The sequence below is a fragment of the Pyricularia pennisetigena genome, chromosome 6, assembly GCF_004337985.1.
Source record: "Pyricularia pennisetigena strain Br36 chromosome 6, whole genome shotgun sequence".
Classification (NCBI taxonomy): domain Eukaryota; kingdom Fungi; phylum Ascomycota; class Sordariomycetes; order Magnaporthales; family Pyriculariaceae; genus Pyricularia; species Pyricularia pennisetigena.
Genome location: NC_043744.1, coordinates 1,536,513 through 1,563,598, shown reverse-complemented (window position 1 = coordinate 1,563,598; position 27,086 = coordinate 1,536,513). Strand labels below are relative to the sequence as shown.

General features: G+C 52.7%; 9 protein-coding genes across 9 annotated transcripts; 3 read left to right on the top strand and 6 right to left on the bottom strand.

The window, feature by feature from the left end:
* Positions 1-301: 301 nt before the first annotated feature.
* Positions 302-1,438, bottom strand: PpBr36_04275 (uncharacterized protein; the record flags this gene model as incomplete). Its single annotated transcript, XM_029891438.1, has 3 exons — positions 302-441; positions 564-1,205; positions 1,285-1,438. Coding segments are annotated over 3 exons (936 nt in total), but the record flags the coding sequence as incomplete, so codon positions are not given.
* Positions 1,439-4,017: 2,579 nt separating this feature from the next.
* PpBr36_04274 (uncharacterized protein) lies at positions 4,018-5,302 on the bottom strand (the record flags this gene model as incomplete). The annotated part of the gene is made up of 3 exons (XM_029891437.1): positions 5,061-5,302; positions 4,249-4,962; positions 4,018-4,164 (listed from the first exon to the last, which is right to left on the bottom strand). Exons 2-3 carry the CDS (start codon positions 4,579-4,581, stop codon positions 4,018-4,020), a joined length of 480 nt encoding a protein of 159 aa, XP_029750157.1. The 5' UTR covers positions 4,582-4,962; positions 5,061-5,302.
* Positions 5,303-6,168: 866 nt separating this feature from the next.
* Positions 6,169-6,803, bottom strand: PpBr36_04273 (uncharacterized protein; the record flags this gene model as incomplete). The annotated part of the gene is made up of 3 exons (XM_029891436.1): positions 6,169-6,180; positions 6,266-6,495; positions 6,626-6,803. The coding sequence occupies 3 exons, from the start codon at positions 6,801-6,803 to the stop codon at positions 6,169-6,171; spliced, it is 420 nt and encodes a 139-aa protein (XP_029750162.1).
* A 1,941-nt stretch (positions 6,804-8,744) lies between these two features.
* Positions 8,745-10,351, bottom strand: PpBr36_04272 (uncharacterized protein; the record flags this gene model as incomplete). Its single annotated transcript, XM_029891435.1, has 5 exons — positions 10,219-10,351; positions 9,770-10,164; positions 9,577-9,711; positions 9,153-9,429; positions 8,745-9,071 (listed from the first exon to the last, which is right to left on the bottom strand). The coding sequence occupies exons 1-5, from the start codon at positions 10,348-10,350 to the stop codon at positions 8,745-8,747; spliced, it is 1,266 nt and encodes a 421-aa protein (XP_029750163.1). The 5' UTR covers position 10,351.
* A 719-nt stretch (positions 10,352-11,070) lies between these two features.
* Positions 11,071-11,829, top strand: PpBr36_04271 (uncharacterized protein; the record flags this gene model as incomplete). Its single annotated transcript, XM_029891434.1, has 1 exon — positions 11,071-11,829. The coding sequence occupies one exon, from the start codon at positions 11,071-11,073 to the stop codon at positions 11,827-11,829; it is 759 nt and encodes a 252-aa protein (XP_029750160.1).
* PpBr36_04270 (uncharacterized protein) lies at positions 11,092-16,346 on the bottom strand (the record flags this gene model as incomplete). The annotated part of the gene is made up of 8 exons (XM_029891433.1): positions 11,092-11,811; positions 12,020-12,402; positions 12,503-12,794; positions 12,861-13,162; positions 13,239-13,307; positions 13,374-13,476; positions 13,539-13,655; positions 14,517-16,346. Coding segments are annotated over 8 exons (3,816 nt in total), but the record flags the coding sequence as incomplete, so codon positions are not given.
* Positions 16,347-16,993: 647 nt separating this feature from the next.
* Positions 16,994-18,695, top strand: PpBr36_04269 (uncharacterized protein; the record flags this gene model as incomplete). The annotated part of the gene is made up of 3 exons (XM_029891432.1): positions 16,994-17,029; positions 17,121-18,391; positions 18,530-18,695. The coding sequence occupies 3 exons, from the start codon at positions 16,994-16,996 to the stop codon at positions 18,693-18,695; spliced, it is 1,473 nt and encodes a 490-aa protein (XP_029749338.1).
* Positions 18,696-20,023: 1,328 nt separating this feature from the next.
* PpBr36_04268 (uncharacterized protein) lies at positions 20,024-22,293 on the top strand (the record flags this gene model as incomplete). The annotated part of the gene is made up of 3 exons (XM_029891431.1): positions 20,024-20,321; positions 20,404-20,695; positions 20,757-22,293. 3 exons carry the CDS (start codon positions 20,024-20,026, stop codon positions 22,291-22,293), a joined length of 2,127 nt encoding a protein of 708 aa, XP_029749337.1.
* Positions 22,294-22,791: 498 nt separating this feature from the next.
* Positions 22,792-24,306, bottom strand: PpBr36_04267 (uncharacterized protein; the record flags this gene model as incomplete). The annotated part of the gene is made up of 4 exons (XM_029891430.1): positions 22,792-23,109; positions 23,204-23,510; positions 23,583-24,103; positions 24,157-24,306. 4 exons carry the CDS (start codon positions 24,304-24,306, stop codon positions 22,792-22,794), a joined length of 1,296 nt encoding a protein of 431 aa, XP_029749344.1.
* Positions 24,307-27,086: the final 2,780 nt, after the last annotated feature.

Below are 27,086 nucleotides of genomic sequence, written 5' to 3'. Positions count from 1 at the left end.
ACGACAGTAGCATCTATGACCTTTTGCGAAAGTCAAGTATTGTGGTCAGGTACTCGACAACAGATATGATACTCAAGCTACTAAGCTTCTATTCTTCTAGCGCCAAATCGTGCGGTCGGGCTCGGACTGATATCACGCCTTCCGGGGTGACCCACTCGGGGGTTCGAACTGCACTCGTCGCGCGGGCAGTTGTCTGGTTGTTGATAGCCACCTCACCGCCATCCTCTCCCGCAGATCTGGAAGAATTGTGCGTAAAGCCGCTTCTGCGGAATTTGCTGAGGCTCATTAGGTATGATAATTTTCAACAGCTGCTACTCTCGGTCTGTTTCGTGCCTCGGCGGCGCTTCGGCTTGAGGAGCTTGATAACTGAGCCCATGCAGGCGCCGAGCATCAACATCATGGATTCCACGTCGACCAAGATGTATAGGGCGACGTTGGAGCCTGCACGGCACTGTAGTTAGATGAGTACTTGGGTCGATTCTTTACCAAATGCTTGATGCCTGGGGCGGGGCTAGCCTCTTCTTTTCCCTTTGGCGTCTTGTCATTTCAGGTTGCTTACTTACCCGTAGGGTCCACAGTTAATTGGGCCAGGTTCTTGAGGAAAACCATCTTGATCATGGCCACGATGAATGCAAGCGCTCCAAAGCTTAGGGCAGCAATGACGGTGGCTTTGTTTTTGGCGCTCATCTGAAGGCCCAAGAAAACAGGAACGTAGTAGAGACAGATAGCCAGGTCGATGAGACACGAAACGAGCGAGCTGGCATAAGCCAACGCGACGTTGACTCTGGCGTCGGCGCATTTCCCATCGGGCACGGGGTCCCACAGCTGCGACACGGGCCTGCACTGCGCAAACTGCCAGACGCTGATGCACAGCATCAACGCAAAGCAAAAGCCGCAGGCGGCAATCCAGCTCCGGGATCGCCTCTTGCTGGTCGGGATGATGGCCTGGATGGAGACGACGATGGCGAGCTTGGGCAACGTGAACTCCCACGGAACGATCGACGTGGCCAGGATGCTCATGAACACGGCCTGTTGCCGGTCCTGCGACGGGATTTGCGAAAATTCTTCACCGACACCGGCCAACCACGCAAAGTGGCAGACTGACTTGCTGGCAAAGATGACGAGGACGCAAAAGACGAGATATCCGTCATCCCACGAAAGCCCCTGTCCTCTGTATCGTGCCACCAGCCGCATCGTAGCGAATACTGTCTTGACAAACTCCATGGATGCTTGGTTAGGTACGTCATGGTTGACATAAGGGGGCGGTATTCGAACGCTGGCAACAGGAGCAAAGAAACGCACTGGTGGAGATGGAGCACGTTACCCACCCGAGCACGTATGACACGAGGGGCAGGCCCTCGGATTTCATATCGTGGGATGAGAAGGCCTCAAGGCGGCCGGCAGGATCGCAACATAGATGATGGATAATGTTGGATAGAGCTGGAGAAAATCCACCCGAGGTTGCAAAGCAATGCAAAGCAAAGCAAAGCAAAGCAAAGCAAAGCAAAAACCTGCGAGGGCTATAACCGCCCTGCAAACTTTAATCATTCCTAAAGTTAGTGAGGGCCAGTAACTTGCCAGCATGGCATGGGTTGGCCGATAAAGCGTGTTAACAATCAGCATCTAGGGTTTTGGGACGGTGTGTTTGAGGGTATGCTTATTCTCCATGACACGAGTCGCTGAATCCCCTGCTCCCCAGGAATATTATTGTCCCTGCATACACCTAGTCCGAACAATTTTCGGTCAACAGGGTATCTATAAGTAGGTACTTGCCGTAGATCAAGAGGTAGCGACCCAGCCATTACAACGTGCCTTGGAAACTTTACATGCACAGCCCGGGAAAGGGTACATCTTCATCACTGTCATACTCACTACAACCAATGATATCACCGTGAATATCCAACGACAACATAGTGACAGTGATCCAAGTAATAGTGCTGATGCGAATCCAAAGTTTTCAGGTGAGTTACCTCGGATGGCCACGTGAAGATATTGTCACCTCTTCTGGTATGTATGGTATAGATTATCGCGCCACTGCACGATGATGTTGGATCTTGCAAATGTGCTTGTCTATCGGGCCTAATCTGGTCAATTGCCAAGGCTAAATTTTTATCCCAAGGCCTTCCACCCTCATGTTACGAACCTTCCATAGTTCGCTCCGTTAATTTTATCCCAAAGGGGCAAGCTTTTAGTGGACCTCGATTTGTTTTCTTTGCATCAAAATCGTCTGATGATGCGGTTCCAGAACGCGATCGCCAAGCCTACTCACCACGCAACGCATACATTTAAATTCACACTTGCCACAAATTCGGTTGAGATAACGTCCGCATTCGTACTCAATTGTTGCAATTCCCTGAGTGCCTCTATGGGCAACAAATCTCGGCCTGGTTTACGTCATAGGCGGCATTTGCGCACTTTTGTATGTATGGCAGTCCCGAAACTCTCATGTATTAAATGGGAATCCTGGGGCCCGGATGTGTTACGTACGAGACGCAAGATTTGCAAAGTTTATTCATGCAGGAAAGAATCTGGTGCCGCACCCACCGGACTTGGCGACATTCAACATTGCACATAGGGCCAATGTTGACCTACAATCATGACCGCTCGGGTACAAATGAACCACCTCCAGTTCCCCGACGTCCTGCTCATATACCTTTGAACTTTTTTGATCTATTCATGATTATAAACCCTTGTCGAGGGTCAGTTTTGCTTCCTTCATATTATTCTTGATCCTTCCTTGAAACCCCGGCAGCGGCGCTGTGGACGGTCTCATCACTTTAATCCCGGAGGTACCTGATGCGGGCTAACTTGTGGGTTGAGCTTCGCGGGCCTCCTGTAAGACGGGGGGTTTCCTAAAATCTGGATCACCTCATTTGGTATGCAAATTTGGAAATTTTTGACTTCAACGGCCTGCATTCCTCGAGCTTCTACGCTCAGCCACGACCTGCAGACTGGTAATCAGAAGCATTGTTTAGCAGGCGGCTTTGTTGCGCTAGTTTCCCGTCTTGCGAACCAAATGGCGTTTGAGCAAGTCAGAGTACCCCTTGACCACCAACCTTCAAAAAACCCCAGTGATAAAGCCCCAACTAGTCTTTTTTTTTTTTATCGACTATTCATGCAAGAATAATAATACAATAAACGTCGACGTACAGTGAACAGGCTGCTTTTCAGATCTGTCCAGTTCCCTGTTGTAATTGCAACACCAACATGCCTTGATCTAATTCGATATTGGCGGAAATATGTTTGTCGGACGATTTCTTATCATCCTAAATAGCGCCTGCATTATATCTGGTCTTGTCTCAATTACCGCATCGCCGTTTGGACCTTATTTATGGATGAACGTTCTTCTTATATTTGGTTTCTGGTATATATTTCAATTTTTCTTTTCATCTTTTTTTTTTTTTTTTTCTCGATCGAATCCCGGATCTGCCTAAGCAACCCTTTCATCTAACCTTTAAAATCATTCGCGTCCTGTCATAGGAGGCTTGTTTGAAGATTTCGCTTTGGGATCTTCTTTACAGAAACAGTCAATCAACCAATCAATATTAGACCCTCACCTTATAAGGGCTAGGTTTTTACATTGCTTAAATAAACACATAATTAAGCTAGGCGGTTGAAGCCTTTTGGCCAGCCTCCAAACAATCATGCCTGGAAGAGGGCGGTGCTCAAACTTATCCGACTAAACAGCTTCCGGCCTTCTTTCGAGGTTGTCGGCGTGACCCTAGTCCGATATACAAGGCCTCGTTCCCTACATGTACTTCATGATCCACTCGTCCTCAGCCAGCTCCCTCGCCGAAGCCCGCTTCGACGCCTCCCACTGAAGCATCCTCCCCATCAGGGCAAGAAACATTCTCCTCTCATCGCCCTCCAGGCCATGTGTAATTTTCTCGAGCCATGTGCTTTCCGGGCGTGGGAAATCCTCGCGAAAATCCCCTGCATTGACAGTTGTCATTAAAACAGTGCGATGGATTGCTTAGATGGGAAAACTCGTGCTTACCTGTATCTGTAAAGAACCTCTCAGTCGCCTTTGCCCGATCGCAACAACGCCTCTGGGGGTGGTCCAAGCAGCGCAATCATCTCGGCAAGGTGTGCCCGACTGCGGTAGGTCTCGTGTTCCGGGTCGAACCCTGTGAACAGGTGGCCGTTCTGGAACACGTCCCAAATCTGCGAGCAAAAAGAGCGCGAATCCCCAGCTCTGGTTAGCCTTCACATCTTGCACTCACTTGACAACACCCCTCAGGCACTTACCATGCAAGCCGTGTTCCATATGTCAATCTCGTATGACCATGGCGCTTGGACAATGACCTCCGGTGTTCTGTAGATGGCGGGCTGCACGTCCTCGACGTGCTCAACGTCCCCCAGAATAGCTGAGCCAAAGTCACAAAGCACTGGCGCGCCCCAGGTTTTCGGCATTTTGAGGTCGCGGGATAGATATATCGTTCGGCCGTCCACAGTTTCCCGGGGAGATGGATTGGTTAGCTCCCCCTCTTCGAACGCGGTGAAGACCGAGTCGTCTACGATTCCAAACATAATGTTATCGGCTTTGATGTCTGGTCCGTTGAGTACAGTATTAGTCGCCATGTTGACAAGAAGCAGAACCGTGGTGGGACTGGCAACGGACCTGTGTGGATCATGCGGCACTCGGTGTGCAGAAATTCCAAGGCTAGGAACAAACAACGAAGGACAAAAGCAACGACTGGTTCAGGGAGCCTCCTGACGGGGTTGCGGTGAAGGAAAGCCCAAACACTCTCGCCGAGTGGTGGATGAACCAAGCAACGGTGCGATCCATCCGGCCCAGCAACGTCGAAAGAATCAAGAAGCTCTCGGACTGCACTGCGGCCCGGATGTTTCGATACCGAACAAGTATTGGATATGCGCTTATACATGGCAATCTCGTGATCCAGTTGCTCGCCCATGGACTCGGAATGTACAAACAGCTTGAGCGCCACGTGGCGGCGGCCTCTATTCTGGTGTTAGCATGACGCGTCTTGTTTGCCAGAAGCGACAAGAAAAAAAAAAAAGAACTCAGGGCATGTCGATGCAACACCAGATGTTCTTACTTCAAATCGCGCGCCAGCCAAACCGTTGAGCTCGCCCAAAACCCCAGTTTTCTTACAATCTGATAGCGATCCTGGAGGACTTGTCCAATAAGGACAGGGTAATACCGGGACGCCTTGTAGTTGGGAATCAACTCCTCTTCGATCTTTTCGGCCAACGGAATTTGCTTGAAATTGAAACTGGGGAAGGTAAGAGGCTTCCAAGTCCGGCCGGGCCAGGGCAGTCGCCGAAGAAACGACGCCATCAAGGAGTCTTTTTTTAAGGCTCAAAGAAGCGCCGTAATACACTCGAATTGATGTTGGGACACAGAAATGAAAGAGAAAGCGTTCCAATTCAATGGTAGTCAACACTGCCTAAAATGGTATCGTATTAGTCGGATGAAATATCTCGCGATCCACGCGTCGTCCTGCTTCCGTGTCGTACCGCAGAGCCAGAAAAACTTTTCAGAAACAAAAAAAAAAGCCACGTGCTGGAGTTACATAAGGTGCACAGGGGTACTCAGCTCGAATACATAGCCAATGCAGTCTTGTCCCTCGCCAGTGAGGATTCGATTTGCATCAAGGTGCACGAGTTTGGTCCGTCGATGGCGGCAACCACACGATATGATTAGTAGTGGAGAATGAGATGTGTCGATTCAGAAATGCGGAGGCTCATGTTCTTTTGTTTTGTAGAGGTTGCTCATTTCGGACAGTATGAAGCGAATGTGCGTGGAGTTCCATGCTCCTAAGTTCCTAGCCAGCTGCCGGTCGTGAGCCCATCTCGTTGGTTGTGTATCAAGGGTTTCATAAGAGTTTGAGCGGGATAAATTCCACTCCAATTGCACCGCTCGAGCCGGGCGCTCACCTACGAGATAAACGAAAGAACCCATCTACAAGTCTAGCAGCACATCTGCCTGTACGCATACACGTCTTGGTGGTTGATGATCCCGCCTCCCTTGCAGCTAGCGAAACATGAAGATCGCCAGAGGACAAGGCCCGCCTCGACAGAAATGTGGTCATTATCCTTTGGTCAAAACAATCGATTGGGCGTTTCGGTTGAGATGAGAATCGGCTTGTCCGAGTCGATGCGAGCTGTCCACGATGACCATTCTAGTCGACAAAACCTACAAAATCAGTCCATTTGCTACAAACTCGGTTAGCAAAATACCCGTTCTCGTCGCAGCAAAACTCCAAAACTCTCGGCTTAGCCTGGGGAGGAAAGAACATACTATATAAACCTGATAAAACGCAAACCTCCACCTGGCATCCTCGGCACTCTTCTCCAGCACGCCGCGCGCAGCCCAATCCTTGACCACCTCGCCTCCGCTGCGGAGTTGCTGCGTCACCTGCCCGTACAGCATGATTTCGGAGGACCCAGGCGCCGCGGCAAAGACGCCGTGAACCTTGTGCTTGCGGGCCGCGACCTTGACCCACATTCCCTTGCGGAGGTTGCGGATCTCTGGGTGGCAGGTTTCGTCAGTTTGTGCTTTTGTTGGGGGGATAAGTCGATACGGGCACGAGGCATTATTGTGCAGATTTCTGTTGGAATGGATTGCATCAGCTGCACGAGAGCTGTAGAGGAAACGGACCTTCTGACCCTTTGACTTTGTGGGTCGACAATATCACAGTTGCGTCGGGGGTGTATTGTTGGAGATACATGTCGTGCCCCTCAGGGTCGTCGGAGATGCGGTAAAAATTTTCCAGGAAGGCGTATATGCCCTCGTCCAGAGCGATGTCTGGTTTAGCAAAGGTGTAGTCGGATGCCATTCTTGAGGTTTGTCGCAAAATAAAAGGCCTGTCGAGGAATATCAATTGGCGTTGCTTTGTAATCTTGGCAGCGTTTAAATGTGCAGTGGTGGCTATTTTGGACAAGCTCCCAAGGTGAGGGGGTGGAGGATGTCAATTTATATAAAAACGTTTCGGGCGGTAGCATTTGGCTTTTTGACGTAATGCGGAGTAACTACGGTTGAACTCTGGCCTCCAAAATAAGCATCGGAAAGCGACGTTTGTGGCTGCAGTTCTGGAATGTTTATGTGGGCCTTTCGGGTAAGTTCCTCGAGCAAAACATGCCAAATTTATGCTTGTTCAACATCCCATTTTCAGCATCTCGGCACTTGTGAATTTGAGCATGAAACAAAAAATCCATGGAAGTAAACGGCAGCCGACACAGCTTTTCGAGAACTCGAGATTTTTATTTGAACTGGTTGGTGTAGCTCAATATGTGTCTCATTTTTCATGTCCAAAACAAAAGAACTCATTGGCAGTACTTTCGATGTTGGTTCAATTATTACCTTGTTTCCCCAAGTTTCATTTTCAAGTCTTCGAGCCATGAGATCATGCATCCTGCATCATCGAAAACTGAAAAAGACATTCATGTTGCAGACATGTGGTTTCTTTCACCTAGGTACCTTCGAGCCTAATTGTAGATTAAACGAGTAAGTGCAATATTGAGCCCTTCCTACATGTTTGTGGACTTGATCACTTGGACGCAAACCTGCAAAATATATTTCTGGATTGTTGGCTCGGAAACCCATGGTTGCTCGTGTGCAAAGGTCTCACAATCCCTCTTTGACAAAAGCAACCTTGTTGTTAGCAATGTTCTGTTCAATTAATTCCTTGACCCGCATCCAGATTGTTCGCGACTTGTGAACGGCTCCAACAAGGATAGTGTCTGGGGGTCGCGCTGCCTTTGCTTCTGTTGGAAAAGCATGGCTGGTCGCCCCAAGGCCATTTACATATGCCTTTGCGGTACCTGGCTTCGCGAAATAGACGTAAAAAATAGACCCTTCACATATTACGTTAATAATAATGCGACTAGCTATCTAGTCCATAAACTTGTAGAGTGCTACCAACAGCTTCCACTTCAACAAGTGGGCCGGCTGGTGCCACCGTCACTGATCGGACTATCGAGGACTACGCGCTCAACCTTGGAGCTCTTGAACCCTTATGCTCCTGTGACTCCCCTCTCTTCTCCCTCAAGATTAACATTTACACTTTCGCAAAGGATCTTCTGGATATGCTATGGGAAAAAAAAAGCCATATGACCGGGCGAGTACTTTCTGTTATCTACCCACGCAACTAAGCAAGCGATCAAGATGGAGTGTAGGCAAAATTTGGAACTGAAGATTCAGCTTTCGATTGGGGATAAAAGCTGACCAAAGGAGGAGCTGAAAGGTCAAGTGGTTGTGCTGGCGGCAAATGTGACTTGAATATGAGAGTTATGTGATGGGATTGCATATGGAATGCATTGGCTTATATGGAGAGGTGATAACAAAGTCAGGAGTTCTACGTTTTTTAGTTTCCTTCTCAAGTGTTCTTCGGCAACGCTACTCGCGCAGCTTGACTTGCCAAATTCAAGACACAAGACCGTGGTTATCCCAACGCCATGAATACATATCAACTCAACACTGAAAAATTAAGAAGGAAAACAATTAGAAAATGAATAGGTGACCCTGAGCTACTGTTGACTGTAACCCTTGTTTACAGTGGCGGGATCAAGTATGCTAGTTTGTCGACATAAGAATGCAGACGCTCCATTCAGACATACCAGTAAGCTTCCGTATTTCTTGATTTTCTTTGCTCCATGCTCCCAGATTTTCCCTTCTGAACAAAGAGATGTCAAATAGGTAGTAAGAACTTCCTCTCACTCAGCCGTGCGCTTCAAGTAGCTTGCAAATAATCACGAATAAAACAAAGCCAAAGCCACGGTTAAACCCTCAACCTCCCTACTGCATCCTCAATTCTTCTGACAAACTCAACCTTTGTTCCGCCATCAACACTTCCAGCCCCAGGGATCTTTCTGAAGCCGAAAAACGCCCTTTGCCGCTCCGGGAGCTTGTCGTGGACTTCTTTGCGCATGCTGAGGTAGTGATTCTCGCCCGCTCGAACGTAGGAGCGAACAAAATGCAGCAGAATGACAGGCCGCTCAGCGTTGGCTGCGGCTGGATCTGCGCGGTTTGGGCCCGTTGTGTGCCAGAGCCGGTTATCAAACACGACGGCTGTGCCCGCTGGGGCGGCGGCTGGGATTGAGCCATTCTGTTGTTGTTTTTTGAACGAGATATTTGCATCAACATGTAGCTCGTTTTCTACCGTTCCTCGGCAGGATAACAAACTTACAAGATTCCAAATGTCACACGATGCAACATGCCCAACGTGACTTCCAGGCCACATCCGCGTGGCACCATTGATATCCTCAGTATCAACCAAATAAAACGAAATGTTGAGTCCCAGCGCCAAATGCCGCTGAGGAGGCGTTTTGGCCGCCTGGTCCGTGTGCACTATCATGGGCACGTTGCCAGGCCGCACGATGTTGGCCGTGTAGGTGGATATGTGCGCGTGCTCGCCCAGAAACCAGGGGACGATAGCATCGATCAGGGGGTGGTTCAGGAGGTCGCTGTAGTTTGTGCTTGATTAACTTTGGACAACGTGGAGGGAACCGGTGGGAGTATTGTTACATGAACTCGTCGCCTTTGTTGATGAGATTCCTGTTGCCTAGTTAGCCCTGGTTCATGTACCAGAATAAGGAGCATTTTTGTCGCACCAAACGCGCTGGTTAGGCCCATTCGGACCGCCATCAAAGGTGGCAACGCCAGCAGCTCGCTCTCCGGCGGCTTGAGAGTTCAACGCATCGCTGATGATGGCCACCTCGGCAGGCAGCAGGGCGTTCTCGATCAGCCTGTCACGGAGACGTGTGTTCAGCAATGCACCCACGAGAGAGGCACGCTCATACCAACCCATAGCCAAACTCCTCGATATCCCGCTTCACCTGCTGCAAATCCTCCGTGGGCCGCGGCAGTCGGTCGTGGTCGATATGTTGGGCACCCTTGAGCAGCTGCACCGGCGTCTTGTTGAGCAAGTCGGCCCAGCGGATGATCCTGGGCACGTTGCCGGTTGGAACGGTTGCCGGGTTTGTGCGTGCGTCCATAAAAAGCCCCAGGCGCGGATCGAGGGCTCCCTCGTGGAAACGGATCACATAGCCTGGCTTCAGCGTCGTCTGAGCTTCGGGAACTGCGTCCGTGCCGTCCAAGAGACTGACTGTGTCGGCGCGGGCGTCGATGTAAACCGGCGGCTTGCTGTGAGTGCCGTCGCTCAAGGTTATTGAGATTAGGGACTCCAGTTCCGCAAAGACCTGCTCCTGTTAGTTGGTACGTGTGTTGGAGGAGCACTCAATGTGGACCAGTACCTGAAGCTTGGCCTTGATGATGTCCAGCGCCTGGGCGCACTCATGGTCGAATTGTGCGGCAAGATCGACGTATCTCCTGTTGGCGAACTCCAGGCCAGGAGTGGTTGGCTTCTGGGGTGGAATGATGGACATTCTGCCAATTGTTTGGGGGTTTAATCTGCATGCAAGTTGCACTTATGAGTTGAATAGTGAAAAAGCCTGATTGCACACGTCGGGCGAACTGGAGAAAAAACTTGCCCTGCACAGTCGGAGAGAATCACTCGGGGTTTTTTTTTTTTTTTTTTTTTTTTTTTTTTTTTTTTTTTTTTTTTTTAAAAAAAAAAAAAAAAAAAAAAAAAAAGATACAAATTCGATTTCTACCCGAGACTATGCCCACATCTACTCCAAAAACACGACAAATCCCCACAACCCTCCAAACTCGACCTGGGTTGTGCTTTTCGGGTGGGAGAACCGGGAGACGTGGGCTGAGGAGGAGGACGGGTTACCACCACCACCGGTCAAGGTCCAGACAGACTGCTACACTACAGCATCGGGGTCCCGGGAACAACTTCTCACCGCTTTTGCAATAACTTGCAGCTGACTATTGGTGCTTCAGTCGCTGGAGAGAGGGGTGATGGTGCGAGTCGGATATTTGCACCCCTTGTGCCCGGTTAATTTAGCATAAGGCACAAGGATGGATGATATTGAAACTAGATACAAAATCAACAACAACATCGTCATCATCATCCATAAGAAAAGAGAAAACAAAGAAACGAAGAAATAAAAAAAAAGCATATCAAATTTCACAGCAGAAACAGCTCTTCCGAGAAAAAAAAGAAAAAAACAATAATCACAAACGAAAACACATTCGAAATGTCCCAAGAATCCTCCTACAACACCCGCCGCGCACACATCCACGCAGCCTACCTCCTGCCCTACCTCCGCCCCGACCATGCAGTGCTGGACGTCGGGTCCGGGTCCGGCAGCATAACGCGCGACCTGGCGACGATCTGCAAGGACGGGCACGCGATCGGCGTCGACATCTCGGCGGCGATGGTGTCGTTTGCGCAGGAGACGCACGTGCGAGCGCCCGACGGCCCGCCGAACCTCTCGTTCCAGGTCGCCGACGCGCAGGACCTGGCGGCGTTCCCGGACGGCAGCTTCGACGTGGTGCACGCGCACACGTGCTGCACGCACGTCCCGGACCCCGTGCGCGCCCTCCGCGAGTTCCGCAGGGTGCTCAGGCCCGGCGGCCTCGTCGCCCTCCGTGAGCCGCTCGACATCGTCCGCGACGTCAGGTGGACCCCTGACGTCCCCGGCCTCGAGCTGCATGCCGTCTACGCCGCTGCCCTGCTCAGCGCCCGCGGCGGACACCCCCGGGCCGGCACGATGCTGGAGGCCTGGGCCCGCGAGGCCGGCTTCGAGCGCATCGCCTGCGGGGTCGGCGAGGAGCGGTCCGCCGAGGCGCTGCAGGTCGTGGGTCGTGGCATTGGCGTCGACGATGCGCTGGCCAAGGGGATCTTGACCGAGGAGGAGCTGGCGAGGTTGAGGGCTGCGTATGAGGTGTGGGCTGGCACTGAAGGTAGGGACAAGGTTGCGCGGTGTGCAGAGGTTCTTTGTTTCAAGGATTGATGTCGGTGTGGAAGCGGCTACGGCGGGAGGTGTTTTTTTTTTTTTTTGCTGTTGATATATCGTCTTTCTTGTGCAGCGCCTAGCTCGAGAAATATATTGTGTCCACCAACAGCTACAAATGCCGACATAGAATCCTGCTCGACAGCACTAGTCAAAACGCCACCTCACTCTCCCTCGCCCGATACCGTACCCGCGCCGCCGGATCGGCAACCCGATGTGCACTAACCAGCCCGACATCCCCACTCCTCCCCCCTTCAACCCGCCAGTCGTAGCCCATCAACAGCCTCACCAACGCGATCTTGACCTCGGCGGCAGCCAGAAACCGGCCAGGGCACGCGTGGGCCCCGTATCCGAAGGCCAGGTGGTGCGGCGAGGTCGTCACCAGCTGCCAGTTCTTGTCCTGGCCGGGGCGGGAGCGCATCTCCAAGAAGCGACGCGGGTTGTAGGTCTCGGGCGACGGGAAGAGGTCTGGGTCCGAGTGGGACGTGAGCAGGACGGTCGTGTATGCGCCCGCGGGGATGTGTAGCCCCGAGGGCAGGGTTACCGGTTGTAGGGCCACGCGGCCCATCCCGCCTGTGTTTTTTTTTTTTTTTTTATTCATTTGCTTGGGTGTCAGATTCTTGATGTCTGGTGACTGCTCTGCTTTTAGACGCGGACATGAACGAAAACGTACCCAGCCGTGCGGTGTGTAGCCTCTGCGACTCCTTGATGGCGCTGTCCAGAAGCCGCATGCTGTACAGCCGCGTCTTGGTGAACAACTCGCCGTCGGGACTGCTTTCACCAAAGACGTTGATTATTTCTTCCCGCAGCTGGCTGATCAACTCAGGGCCGGCGGTGACGATGTCCAACAGCGCATGGGTGAGCAGCTCAGTGGTGGTATGGATGGCGGCCAGGCTCAGGCCCAGTTGAAAATCGGCGACGGTGTAGCGGGTGAGGTTGGATGCTCGGAGGGCGCTCTGAAGCCACTGGTTTTGGTGTTTCATAATCAGGTACCCCATCCACTCACTGACGAGCTGGTCGCAAAAACATACCGAAATCGTATCCTTCCTTGGCTTCCCCTCTCGCTCGGCAACGATCGGCTTCAGGATCCGCCTGGCTTCACGCACCATCCTCCGCAGCGCCCGGCACTCGGGCAGAAACCAGTTCACAGCCCGCCGCACTGGCCGCGGCCACGACTGGAGCTTGAAGGCGGCGATGTGGCACTGTGCTGCGTATCCCGCCGACACTGCCAGCCAGGCCTTGTCCGCGCACAGGGACGGGCCGACGAAGACGCGGGCGGAAAGACGGGCCGCTAGCGTGCGGGTGAAGGCCTTGACAGCCGTCTCCCGCCATTCTTGATTTTTTTATTTTGTGCTGTTAGTATTGAAATAGAGTTCGGGGGTGGGAGGACAACAAGGTCAGGTCCTCACCTGTGTCCTGCCCGAGGTATTCGGCCAGTGCAGCTGCTGCCTCGGTGGAGACGTCGTCGGTCAGGTACTCTATCGAGTGTCAGCAAATTCTTGTCTCTGAAGGTAGTGAAGAAAAAGAAAAGTGGCTACGCATACTCAGAGACGTAGTTATGTTCAGCCGAGCAACAGTCTGGATGATGTTGGCGTCATCTGCAATGGCGGCAATGGGCTCAAAGCCGCTATACCCGGCGAATAACTCCTATGTGCAAAGTTACCACCACATGAGCCAGAGCCACAAATTTGGAACAGGAGGAAGCCAACCTTGGCAAGCGCCCGTGTGAAGCTCAATTCCTTGACATCTTTAACCTCCTCGGCATACCTCGCCGGGAGGAAAATCTTGGTCACGGTTTCGGTAATAATCTGGAACGGCTCATTTGTCTTTGACGCAGTTCTTTGTTAGGGTGAAGCCACAAAAAAAGAATTATACAGCTTTCGTTCAAGGGTAGTCTAATGCATGCGGAAGAAAGATATACCTTGGCAAACTCCCGCACCATCTCTCGCCCTTTCAGTCGAAACTCTCTCCCAGCGGCCCGGCGGCCCAGAGTCCCCTGCCCGGCGCCCAGCAGCGGAATTCCAGGGTAGACTGTCGGGTGGTCGATGAGGAGAAAGATCGCTGTCGCGAGAGTCAGAAAAGCCCATGTCCAGGGTGTTTTAGAGGCCTCCGCCAAGAGGGGGACTATGTCGAGAGCCATTCTCCTAAGGTTACCCGGGAGGATTGTCCATCGGCATGCGTTGGCTTTTTGGTCAGGACAAAACCTGATGTACTGTATGTATGGTATTTGGGCCTATTTTGGTTGGGTAGATGATGAATTGCTTACTCAGGGGATCTTGGAATGGTAGGTTTTGCCGTGAGTGCGTGTGGACCGCTGGTGCATAAAGTTTTTTTTATTTTTTAAGTTTTTTTTTATTTTATTTTATTTTTTCCCCCTTTTTTTCCTTCTTTCATCTTTTTTAAGCTTCAAGACGACAAGTAGCGCCGAGTGGACGTATGCAGCCAAACCGAGGCTTGCTGTCAACATGTCTACGGCTGTGAAATATTACACCACAGCCACGGCAGGCAATCTTAGCAGCCTATCTTCTCTTCCATGGTATGCAGTACCAAGATGGCCCGCCCGGCCCACGGTTTCCACTCGGCAGCGAAACTCTATCCGGTGGCTCCGGAATTCGTCACGCAATAAAAAGACCCCTGAGCTGGCCCTCCTCTCTCCACTCCCTCAATATTTCCATGTAGTCCCTCACACCCCTCCCCCAAAGCGCGCCTCTCGCCTTCCTCGCCAGCCCCTCTCTCCTCCCTTTGGCGGCCGCCTCCTGCTCCTCGGGCGTGATCATGTAGTTGGGCGTGCAACTAACCATGGCAGTCAACCTGGCCGCATTACTCGCAGTCCGCGCGCTCCATTCCTTTTCGGCCTCGTCGCTAGGCTCGATTACGACCTTGGCTCCCCCTCGGCGCTGCTTGGCGGCTGTGATTACGTACGCAAAATGTTCTCCGAGTCGATCCCGCTGGTAGGTGCCGTTTGGGGCGGCGCCCATCTGGTTCGGCCCTGGGAAGAAGAAGTTGGGGAACCCGCGGCTGAGCATCCCGTGCAGCGTGCTCAGCCCGTCCGGCGACGCCCACTTGTCGTCCATGTCCAAGCCGCCCCGGCCGTAGACCTTCATCCTGCTTCTTTCGGCCGGGCTCCCGCTGGTCGGCGGCCTGAACCCCGTAGCAAAAATCAACACGTCAAGCTCGTAGTCTTTGCCGTCGACCGTGACGTGTTTTTCCGATACGTGCTCGATCCCGCGCGGCCCGGTCGGGACCAGGTGCACGCTGGAGCTGTTGAAGGCTTGAAGGTAGTCGTCGCTGAAGCACGGCCGCTTGCACCAGGACGGGTACCACGCCTTGAGGTTTTCCGCCGTGGTCTTGTCGTGCACGATCCCATCGACCCAGTGCCGTCGCGACTCCTGTTGCGGCATGTCCAGCTCCTCTAGCATGGCGACGTACTGCTCCACACCATCCTTGCCGGCGCCCAGGTCCACGGCGCTGCCGATCAGGGCGCTGTACGACGGGAGCTTGGTCCATTCGTCGTCCACGAGGTCGACCTCGGGCCTGGGCGTCTCGTTGGCCAGGAAGGCGTTGAAGTTCTCGGCCCGGTCCATCTGCCATCCCCTGTGCGTGGCGACGTTTTCCTTCCACCGCGACAGGTCCGTGACGCCGTTGTTCCGCGGCCCGACGCTGCTCGGCGTGCGCTGGAACACGTAGAGGTCCTTGGCCCAGCGCGCGAGGAAGGGTATCGCCTGGACGGCCGTGGCTCCGGTGCCGACGATGCCGACGCGCTTGTCCCGCAGCAGCGTCAGATCCGGCTGCGCCTCCGACCCGCCGGTGACGCCGTAGTCCCACCTGCTGGTGTGGAAGGCGCTTCCCTTGAACCCGTCCAACCCCGGAACGGCGGGGAGCTTGGGGTAGTGGCCGATGCCGTAGGCCGTGATGACGAACTCGCTGCGGACCGTGATGGGCGTCTGCTCCTCGACGAGCACCAGGCCGGCCACCCACTGGCGCCCGTCCTCGTCCCAGCGCAGCTCGTCCACCCGCGTGCCGAACTGCGCCTTGTCCGCGAGCCCAAAGTGCTCCGCGATCCGGTGCGCGTGCTCCCGCAGCTCCGGGCCGGCAGAGTACTTGTGGCGGGGCACGTAGCCCGTGTCCTCCAGCAGCGGCATGTAGATGTAGCTCTCGACGTCGCAGTGCAGGCCCGGGTAGCGGTTCCAGTACCACGTGCCGCCGAAGCCCATGGCCGTGTCGACCAGCCGGATCTGCGCCGGGTTCATGCCGGCCTTGACCAGGCTGGCGGCGAAGAGGATGCCGCCGAAGCCCGCGCCGACGATCAGCACCGTGCAGCTGTCGCCGTCGCGCAGGGCGGGCTCGGGGTTCGAGGACGTGCGCCATGGGTCCGCCTGGTAGCGTGCGTACTCTGGGGAGGCGGCCAGGTCGACAATGTACTGCTTCAGCCCATCTGGGTGGTAGCGTTTGTCGCGTTCTTGGGCATATTTGTCGCGAACGGATTGGGTGTTGATGCTGGCTGCTGGATCGGGCATTTTTCGGGGGGTTTATTTTCCGTTTTTTTTTTTTTTTTCTTTTTTTCTTCTTCTTTTTTTTGCGTTTCTGTTTATTGCCAACCACTGTTTGACGGATGTCTCTGGCCACCGTGATTGGGGTCCAGATTTAGCGACACCCAAAGATGATCTGATGAGGGGCCTTCTTGGGGAAGTGCAATACCTAGAGTCAGGCAAGAGTAACAACGAATACAAATAGCGTTGGCTACAAGGGCAATTACTCGGGGATTCAAATTAACAATATTTTTGCATCTAATTATCGCTTTGTTTTTGGAGTGTGCTCGAGGAAAACAGATATGAAATTCCACGGTATCCTGACGAGACCCCTTGTTACTTTGGCGGCGGGACGCTTTCATGCTGTCATGTCACATAGTGTGTTTCCTTTGGGTGCCCTCGGGGCGCCAGTCCATTCCGACCCCGGGTTTGGGCCGGGCCTATCAGCCCCCTCCCCCCAAGCACCTACACAGACTCGAAAGCCCAGCCCGTGCCAGGCAAAGGTGGGGTTTAGGGTGCCATGCTTGGGAGGATACAAAAGACAAGAATGATGGCCTTTGTTTTTCTCGGGTGCAAAATGTCACCCTCAACTACACTCTTGGCAGTTCGAGTACGCAATTTTACATGCTCTCGTCATGGCGCTGACATTGTATGCGCTCTTTGGCATTTTTGTAAGTATTCCACCACCAAGCCATGTGCCTATGTTTTTACTTGATGAACATCATTCAGTCACTCTTTCTCTAACCGACCTAAGGACCAAAGGTATGCTACCGCATATACAGGGTAATCTACAACCTCTACTTCCATCCTCTCGCCCCTGTCCCCGGACCGAAGCTCTACGCAGCCTCTTGGATCCCACGACTATGGCGCCAACAGGTCCTGGGAGTACACTGGAAAGACCTCGTCGCGCTGCACGAGGAGTACGGTCCCATCGTCCGCACGGGACCCGACGAGGTCTCCAACGCGTCCGCGCAGTCCTGGGAAGACATCTGCGGCAGCCGCGTGTTCAACAGAGACCTGAATTTCCTGCGCGTGACGCAGCTCAGCGAACGCGGGGGTTTCATCTCCCCGGTCAAGCAGGAGCATAACATTGTGCGCAGGCTGCTGCAGCCCGCTTTTACCGATCGCACCATCCACCGCCACGCCGACATCTTGTCCGAGTGGGTGACGAAGCTGCGGCTCAACGTCGCCGCTCACAACGGCGAGCCGGTGGATATCGCACAGAAGCTGGTATGGATGACGTTTGACGTCATGGGCGTGCTCAGCTTCGGCGAGAGCTTTGGCTGCCTCGACAAAAACACCCAGCACCCGTACCTCAGGGCCATCGAACTCGGGGCGCCGTTCCTGTCCGCGCTCCAGGTCGTGCTGCGGTACGACGCCACCAGCTCGCTGTATGGCCTGCTGCTCAAACTCCCGCTCATGCGCTTCTGGAACAGTCTGCGCGCGACCGCAGAGGCCAAGGCCGCGCGCTGGATCGACAACGCGGACGAGTCTCGGGCGGACGTCATGTCGCTGATCTGGGCGGCCATGCAGGACACGTCCAACCCGCTGTCGGCCGGTCAAGCCAACGACCTCGCCTCGATCCTGTGCCTGGCGGGCGCCGAGTCGACCCCCGTGCTGATGGCGGGCATGATGTGGTGGGTGTTGAGCACGCCGCGCGCGCACGCCCGGCTCGTGGCCGAGATCCGCGGCGCCTTCGCCCACGCGTCCGAGATCCAGGTCCCGAACCTGAGCAGGCTCAAGTATCTGGACGCGTGCATCATGGAGGCGCTGCGGCAGCACACGCCCTTCTCCGTCGCCATCCCCCGCATCGTGCCCGAGGGTGGTGCCACCGTCGATGGCTACTTCCTCCCCGCCGGCAGCGTCTGTGGGGTCCCGCACTGGGCGAGCGCGCACCTCGCCTCCAACTTTGCCGACCCGGACGCCTTTGTGCCCGAGCGCTGGCTGCCCGACGCCCCGCCACCATATGATGCGGACCGCAGGGACACCTTCAAGCCGTTCGCCAAGGGTAGCATGGACTGTATCGGGAAGCGGTAAGGCCAAGAATGGAAACCCACACCAGCCCAAGATAAGCCGTGCATGATATTGTTCTCAACCTTTTTTTTTTTTTTTTTTTTTTTTTTCTGTTGTCATTTCTAACTCAATCAAACGCTAACTCATCACATACCCAGGCTGGTCTACCACGAAGTCCGCATGGTGATGGCGACGCTCTTCTGGCACTTCGACATGGCTCTTTGCGAGCAGTCGCGTGATTGGGTGGCGGGCGCCAACGCGACAGTGCGCCTGATGCGCGAGAAGCGAGCGCTGTGGGTGCGGGCGTCGCCTGTCGTTGGATGAAACGGTGACATCGGAAGCGTCCCGCCCGTTACGTATGCTTGGCAGGCTGGATTGCAATTGGGGGGGGAGAGGGCCTTATGCACACTCCCTCTCTACTAGTACGGTAGTACCACGGTACGACTCGTGTTTCCCCATGCATGCAGTTTTGGAGACATGTTGCCGATCCCCATCGCGTTACCATGGAATATTCCATGTGCAACTTCATATGTAGTACGAAACAGTGGTCTTGACTCGATAGAATATGGACTATGTGGGCCAGGCCAGTTTGTACCTTAATGGAAACCCCTCTTTGGTAGTAGTATGCTGTCATATCTTTCAGGCTAAAGCAGATCCAATAAGACACAGAGGGCAAATAATGCCTAACATAAGGATGAACATTCTCCCGCACCTGGTACTTCATGACTTGGACTGTGATAAAACTGATCATCAAAGGGGCGTTTTCTATGCACCAAAGTGTAGCCCCGGTCTAGATGTGGGTCAGAGACTAACTCCGGACCTAAGGTTATCGCAATCATACGCGAGCCCGGGAATTTTGCTCGCCTGGAAAACTGATCTTGGAGCTCTCGCCAAGAACCTCCAGACGGAGCGGCGCGGGTAGAGAGACAGTGAGCCGTGTTGGCTAGGAACAACCAAGTGTCTCATCCACCGAGAACTTAAATATATAAAGCGGTCTTGGACTCTTGGCCTGTACCAATTGCGGAACGCGCACGCCCAGCCCACATCTCGTCTGCCCTTACAACCCCTTTGGGTTTCGACCCTACCTCTTTTCTCAGGGGCCGGCGAAAGCCGACAGCGTCTACAGCTGCACAAAGTCACTGCCAGCATGTGAAATATATCATGCAAGAGGGGAAAGAAATGAGGAGCTGTCATTTTTTTTTTTTGCCTCTCGCTTCGTGTCCCCGAGAGGGGTCATGCTCCCTCGGGGACATCTTTGCCCGAAATCTCCGTCTGGGCGTCCCGTCATGGCATGGGGTATGATAGTGGCTGCGGATTACGACGTGGTGTTGTGGTCTGGCCTTTTTGTCGGACCTTCGGGGTCTTGGAAAAGAAAGTCTCAAGAACCGATGCTTTTTTTTCGTTTGTGTGGGAGCATTACAAGAAACAAATAGAGTTGTATAAATACCTCGATGTCACTTTGCTCACTTTTACAGTGAGCAGACGAAAGCTATGGATAATTGACCCTCCACCGCCAGCATCATAACCCAAGTCCCCTGGCCCATTCTCTCTTTTTTTTTTTGCAACAAGAGCTGAACCCCCCCAAGCCGGGCTTCCAAATCGGATGTATGGAACGAGACTAGACTACACAATCCCATCTCTCCTCTCTCACAATGCTCTCTCATGAGGAGTTATACCCATACTCGGAGCCAGTGGCCCGCGAGACAGTAGTGGCGTCGGGTGCCCTTACCTCGCTTCCCGTACGCATCCACCGGCACAACGATCTGGCTGACGCCGGTGCGATATGCCTAACGGGTGACTGGGGGCGGATCATGGGCGATGGCCAGGACAAAAAGTCCAACGGCTCGCCGTGCGGCGTGGGCAATTGGGGCAGCTTTATCTGGCCCGAAAGTCTCCCGGACCGGTTAGGATTGCTGTGCTATCTTCTTGACGTTGGGTGTTTCCATGATGGTATGTCTCTCGCCGTGATTTGTTTATTGTTTGTTTCCCTCAAACAAGATAGAGAGTCTCAAGTGACTGACAAGATATATAGACGCTTGCGAAGAAATGTCCATCGCAGCAGCCCAAATCGAACACATGGACTTGGACGCAGCCATGGACGTTTCCGACGCCCGCAATCTGTCGGCGGACTCCCGCTCCGCCAAGACCAAGGATCTCGTCTCGACGGCCATTCTCGAATGCGTCCAGGTAGACCGGGTCGGTGGCCTGCGCATGTTGGAGGCGTACCGCAAAAAGTGGCTTGCCATTATGGAAACCTACGACACGGAAAAGATAGAAACTCTGGACGAATATTTCGAGTCGAGGGCCAACAACGGCGGCATGGGGTAAGTGCATACCATCCCGGTAGTCTAGATGGGGGCTGTTACTGATGAGTGAGTGACGCAGTGCATACTACGCAATGCTCGAGTTTTCCCTGGGCATTGTCGTCACAGACGAGGAATACCGTATGATGGCCGTTCCCATACAGCACGTCGAACGGTGTATGCTCCTCACCAACGATTATTGGAGCTGGCCGCGGGAGCGCGAGCAGGCAAAAACACAAGAAGCGGGCAAGGTCTTCAACACCATCTGGTTCATGATGAAGCAGCACCCAGACTGGACTGAAGCCCAAGCAAAGCGCAAAGTTGCCGAAATGGTTGTGGAGGAGGAGGCGAAGTGGGTGCAGTCCAAAGACGCCTTTTACGCCCAGCACCCGGGCCTGCGTCCGGAACTCATCAAGCTCCTCGAGAACCTCCACACCGCGTTGGCAGGTAACGATTATTGGAGCTCGCAGTGCTACCGGCACAACGATTGGACCCATGTCCCGGAGCAGCCCGCACCTGGTCACCCGCAGGTCCATGAGCTGGCCGGGCTGGGCAGGGCGAGGATGCCGGGAGCCGAAAGCCCTGTGACTTCGGCGGTGGACGGGGGCAAGACTCTCTTGTCCGAGGAGAAGCTTGACTCGCCCGTCACATCTGTCTCTTCGGTCTTTGACAACATGGAAACCCAGGCAAAACCTGGTCCCAGCCGGGCGGAGGAGGTAATTCAGGCCCCGATCCGCTACATCCAATCCATGCCCTCCAAGGGCTTCCGTTCTGCGCTGGTGGACTGCTACAGCCGGTGGCTGAACGTGCCGGCCAAAGAGATGGAGAGCATCAAGTCCGTCATCAACTGCCTGCACGACTCGTCCCTGATCTTGGATGACATCGAGGATGAATCGCGCCTCCGCCGCGGCTTTCCGTCCACCCACGTCGTCTACGGCGCGGGACCCGCCATCAACAGCGCCACGTATCTCTACGTTCAGGCCGTGCAAGCCGTGCACGACCTCGGCAGCCGGGAGATGATGGACGTGCTGCTCCGCCAGCTTCAGAGCCTCTTCCTCGGGCAGTCCCTGGACCTGCACTGGACCGCCAACCGTCAATGCCCCACCAAGGCCGAGTACCTGGGCATGGTCAGCCAGAAGACGGGCGCGTTCATCTCCATGGTGGCGGAGCTCATGGTCGCAGCCAGCGACGTGCCTTCGTCCGACGAGACCCGGAGCATCTTCGCGTCCTTCTCGCACCTCTCCGGGCTGTACTACCAGGTGCGCGACGACTATCTCAACATCACGTCGGCCGAGTACGCGGACAAAAAGGGATTCGCCGAGGACCTGGACGAGCAAAAGTTTTCGTACCTGCTTGTGCATCTGGCCCATGCCCGACCGGACCTGATGGTCCAGGTCGAGGGCATCTTCCGCTCCATGCGGGACGGCAAGGCCGAGGCTGCTGAAAGCAAAAAGTATCTGGTCCATCTGTTGCACCAGAGCGGCGCCGTCGAGGCCACCAAAAAGCTGCTGCTTGGGTGGCAGGATGGCATCGTCAAGGAGATCGATGCGCTCCAGGCCCATTTTGGCACGCCAAACCCCAGCCTGAGGTTGTTGATGGAGAGTTTGTGGATTGACTGAGGCCTGATGTTCCTTTCCAGCGGTGTTGGCCGGTGGTCATTTTTTATGTTTTCCCGGAGTTTCTTTTTTTTTTTTTCCTTTTTTTTTTTCCTGTTAGCGTCCATCCTCTTTGAGCGTCAAAGCAACTTCGTCACGCCCTAAAAACCAGATTACAGCTTTTTTTTATCTCGACTCATGAAACTGAAGGGCTCTTTGTAGCTAGTGTCTTCTCTTCTCACAACCAAGATCGTGTTCGCCCAAAGGATATCTTTGAAATATACGACTCATAAGAATTAAGCTGAGCCGAATTGTTGCCAGAGTCCTGATCAACCACGTTACAGAGTTTTCAGATACAGTGCAGCATCTTTGATTAAATACAAATGTCTGACACGAGAAGGGAGCAAGAAAAGCATTCCCGAAAGGATCACAAGTAGCTGTGAGCCTGTGTCCAAGCTCAAATGAGATTGACTGGCGGTTTTTCCGGCCACAATCAAGTCGTAGACTCGTAGTACAAATCTCCTATTGACCCTTTACAGCAGCTCTCATCCTGCCCACTTGTGTGCCCGGCCAGTCATATATCGCAAAGCCCTGCCCTTTGCCAGCCGGTTTCATATTTGGGAGACCAAGTATAGCGCGCTGACGGTCCGATAGCCTGGCCTTGACCTCCTCACTCAGATTCGCCTGGAAATTTTCAATCTGCCGCACAAAGAACCGACACCACGACTGCAGAATGACCGGCCGCGTCTCTTCTGTTGTGTTTACGCCCGTGGAATGCCAGGTCCTGCTGTCGAGTAGCACACAGGATCCCGCGGGTGCGGCTGCTGGGATTGATTTGCCCTTTTTTTATTTGTTAGAACCAATTATATGAAAGATTTTGGTTATGGTCGACCAAAGGAACAAACAACGCAAGCAAAGGTTGGAAAAGGCTTACCACTCCCTCTATCTCCTCGGGTATGACATGAGCAACGTGACTTCCAGGATATATCCTGGTGGCTCCCTTCTCATCCGTAACATCTGTTAGATACCACATCATATTCAGCACATAGGCATGTGCGGTAGTGTCCGGCGTAAGTCCCATTTGGTCCCTGTGCATATATATCCCGGAGGTCCCTGGCCGTGCGATGTTAGCCGACATGGTGAAGAGGCTGAAATTGCCACCTAGGAACCAGGGTAAAATGGCATCGATAATCGGGTGGTTGAGAAGATCGAGGAATTCGTCGCCTTTGTTGGGAAGGTTCCTTATTTTTGGTTGATTTGTACATTAGTCGTGAATTTTCACGTCTCGCAGCATGTTCAAGAGGGCCGCTTACCAGACTCGTTGGTTCGGTTGATCCCCGTCCTTCTTGTGCGCCGAATCCAAATGCCCAACACCCACCAGCTTCTCCGCCTCGGCCTGCTCCTCCACCGCCCTGCGGAGGATGCGCACCTGCTCGGCCGACAACGCGTTGGCGCAAATCGCATACCCCCACCTCGTCAGGTCTCGCTTCAGCTGCGCCACGTCCTCGGTCGGCTTGGGCAGCGCGTCCGGCTCTACGACGCCTTCGCAGTACCCCGGGACGCCACCGGGGCTAAAGCACGCAGGGATCGCGCCGTAGGTGGGTGGCTTGGCGCGCTTACCAAAGGCGTGCTGCGTGTGCATACGTCCTTCGATTGCGTCGAGAACATATTCGGGAAGTATGGTGATTGTATGGTGCGGTGGGTTGGAGGAATCGGGAATAGTGGTGCTGACGACAGGAGGGAGTGACGTAGCGTCGATCAAAACTGGTTGACAGGGAAAGGTGGCATTGTCGCCAAAAAGGAACAGAACTTTTTGGTTGAGCCGAGAAAAGTTCTACACACAGTTAGTTCAGTATACGCAGGATGTTATTAGAAACAGGAACGTACCGAAAGGTTCTCGTCGATAAAGCGTTTGACCTGCTGGACGTTTCCATGAAAGCGTGCCACAGGATCGATACGAGAGGTGTGGTAGGGCTTATCGGTGAAGTCCAGCCCTTCGGTAGTTGGTTCGGCTGCAGGGGGAAGAGAGTACGACATTTTGACGTGATGCTTGGCAAATTGGACAATGAACTTCAATACAAAGAATAGGAATAGCGTGCCTGGCAACGCGTCATGACATTAACGAACGCCACATAGGGATCTAGAGTATTGTCAGAATAAATAATCACCACCAACGCACTTGGGTTGGGATCCCTGGCAGAAGGAAGCACGAACGGATCCACCCAACTCCCTATTGTTGTGTCTAGAACAGATCGCAAATACCTTCCTTTTGTGCCTATAGTATAGAGAGATAATTAGTATGGGTAGATACAGCCAATTACATTCATTGTTCGTCTGAACCCCGAATCCCTACGCGTAGATGAGGCACATGAACCAATATAAAGTCCAAGATTTCACGAAGCCGGGCACAGCTTTCACTAGAGTATGCACCACCACGAAATATGGACGTTTCATCAAGTCTTTCTTGCCTGTCCAGGGTCCTGACTCCACAGAGCGGGATGAACTTGGCCAACATACCGACGTTCGACCGTCAGTGTACCAGGTTCTTTGCCTCTGGAGAATGGGAGTGTGCATTTTCGAAATAAAAGGAGTAATCTATAGCTCTCTTGTCACCCGGTTGACAACGTTCACTCCCCTCCATCCTGGATGATCTCATCGCCACCACGTAGTGGAGAGTGTGCGCCCCATGTAAAAGCTTATCCAATTTGCCGCGACTCAGGTCAGATAATTTCTTGCTTAATGGGAGTGATAATTCTGGGCTCCGCAGACCCCCCTTGATACATTCCGCCAAGTGCCCCCTTGCGTTCCAGACACGTAGTCCAGTAGGATGCGGAACTTCGGACTTGATACAAAGTCCGCAATGGTAGCAATAGACTCGCTCATGGTAGGGTAGGTATGAGGGGTAATGCAGTGAAAACGGGATGTGGGTGTAGTCTTGCCGAAAACAGGTCTGATATAATCAAACAAACAAACTTGGATCCATTGATCGATCTGGAAAACCTCAACTCACTAACAGCATTAGTAGTTATGCAATTTTGGATATTGTGGGATCTTTTTTATTTTATTTTACAGTTATTGAGTTCAGACGCGCGATATGATAATATTCACGTGTTCCCTTGACCCCCAGTCTCTTGTGCAAGGTCCCAACAAGGGGGATCTCTCACCAGTGTGCCCCTTGTTTACCTTGATTCAACAGTTCTTGAAAGAAAATAAGGAAAAGAGAAGTAACTAAAATCAATTACAGCCTGCTCCTAGTTCTTGCTACTGGTCCAACTTATTTCAGGCTTTGCATATTTGACAGAGGCGTTGATTTCTGGGCAAGCTTTCGGGTGGAGCTTTGGCTGTTAATAATTTTGATTTGATTTGGATTTAAAAATCTATCTTCATCATCGATCCTGTGGTTATGAACTTGAATTTTATTGTCATTTGCCAACCAGGTCATGGCTCGTGAAGATTGCCATGTTGTCCATTGCTCCCCTGCCAGCTGGGCGTGCTATTTAGCGGCATATTGCCCCAGGCCCCTTATAAAGCTCTCCTCGTAGATATGCAGACTTACGAAGCGGGTATCTGATAGAAGATTTAGGAATGCTTGGCCCATTTAGCCAGTTTGCAGTCAGCCTAGAGCAAGACGGTTCTCATCCTGGCAATGTCGAACATTGTATTTGCGTAGCTTTTCCACCCTATTGACTTATTTACTGTTAAGTCAACATTCGTATAATGTGAAGCTATGAGGACAACAACAAAAGAAAATAAATAAAATAAATAAAAAATAAAACTGAACATGTATGTGCTGTAGTCAGATATCAACCACACTTTCATGGACGGATCTTTTCTTAAATTCTTACAAACGAGCCTTTGCATTCTAATCACAGTTCGCCATCGCCCACTCCCGGCAGCGCTCCAAACCAGCTTCTTCTCCTTGGCGGGTTCTGACATGTTAACATCCCTCACAATCTCTGTGCTAAAGTAAAATGCGCTATCGTCCTCAAAGGTATGCTGAAGGCGCGGCACTGAATGTCAGTCTTTTCTCTCAAGAGGTAGAGTGCGCTTGATAAATGAACTCCCGACCTCAAAGTACCCTTTCCCAAATGTGTAACCAGTGCATCCTACTTCGCGATGCTTGTTCAAGTCATTGCTGTTGGGCCTCGTTGGTTATTCGCAGAAAGTGCGCCAGCGAGAAAAAGATGAAAGGTGATTAAAACTAACTCTAGAAAGTTTTTGCTGGCGCAGGGATTCCCATGCTGAATTTTAGCGAGAAGGGCACGAATATGCCGTGCGACAAACATGCATACCCCGGTGGCTGTGCCGCTGCTCCTTCTGCTTCTTTTTCGCAAGGGCTCCTCGTCGACGGCACGGGTTTTCCCGCGATATAGGTACTTTTGTGTCATTTTAGGTTCGCCAAGTACCGGAACCCTTTGCCTTATGATTTTAGCAATTGCAAGTGCTGCGACGCTTTTTGTTCATTTAAGGGCTGTGTCAACAGTTTGGCCGAAAGTTTAACGTGACCAAATAGGTAATCGAGTGCGGCTCATTTCAATCCAGGTATTTTGTGGCGTGATGTTTTTTCTAATGTAACACGTAATCAAATTTCTGAATTGCCGTAACCGTTTTATAGACAAACAATCCCGATTTCTTAGTATCTACTTTAAACGTCAATTCTAGCTAAAGGCCGTTATAATTCGATACTTATCAAACTGGCGCCAAAACCCTTTGAATTAACTGGGATGGGACCAAATGTATTTTAATACCTGACAGTATACTTGTCTGGTTGAGAATTGCAACTGCATTTTTGCACAAAAAAAGAAAAAAAAAAAAAA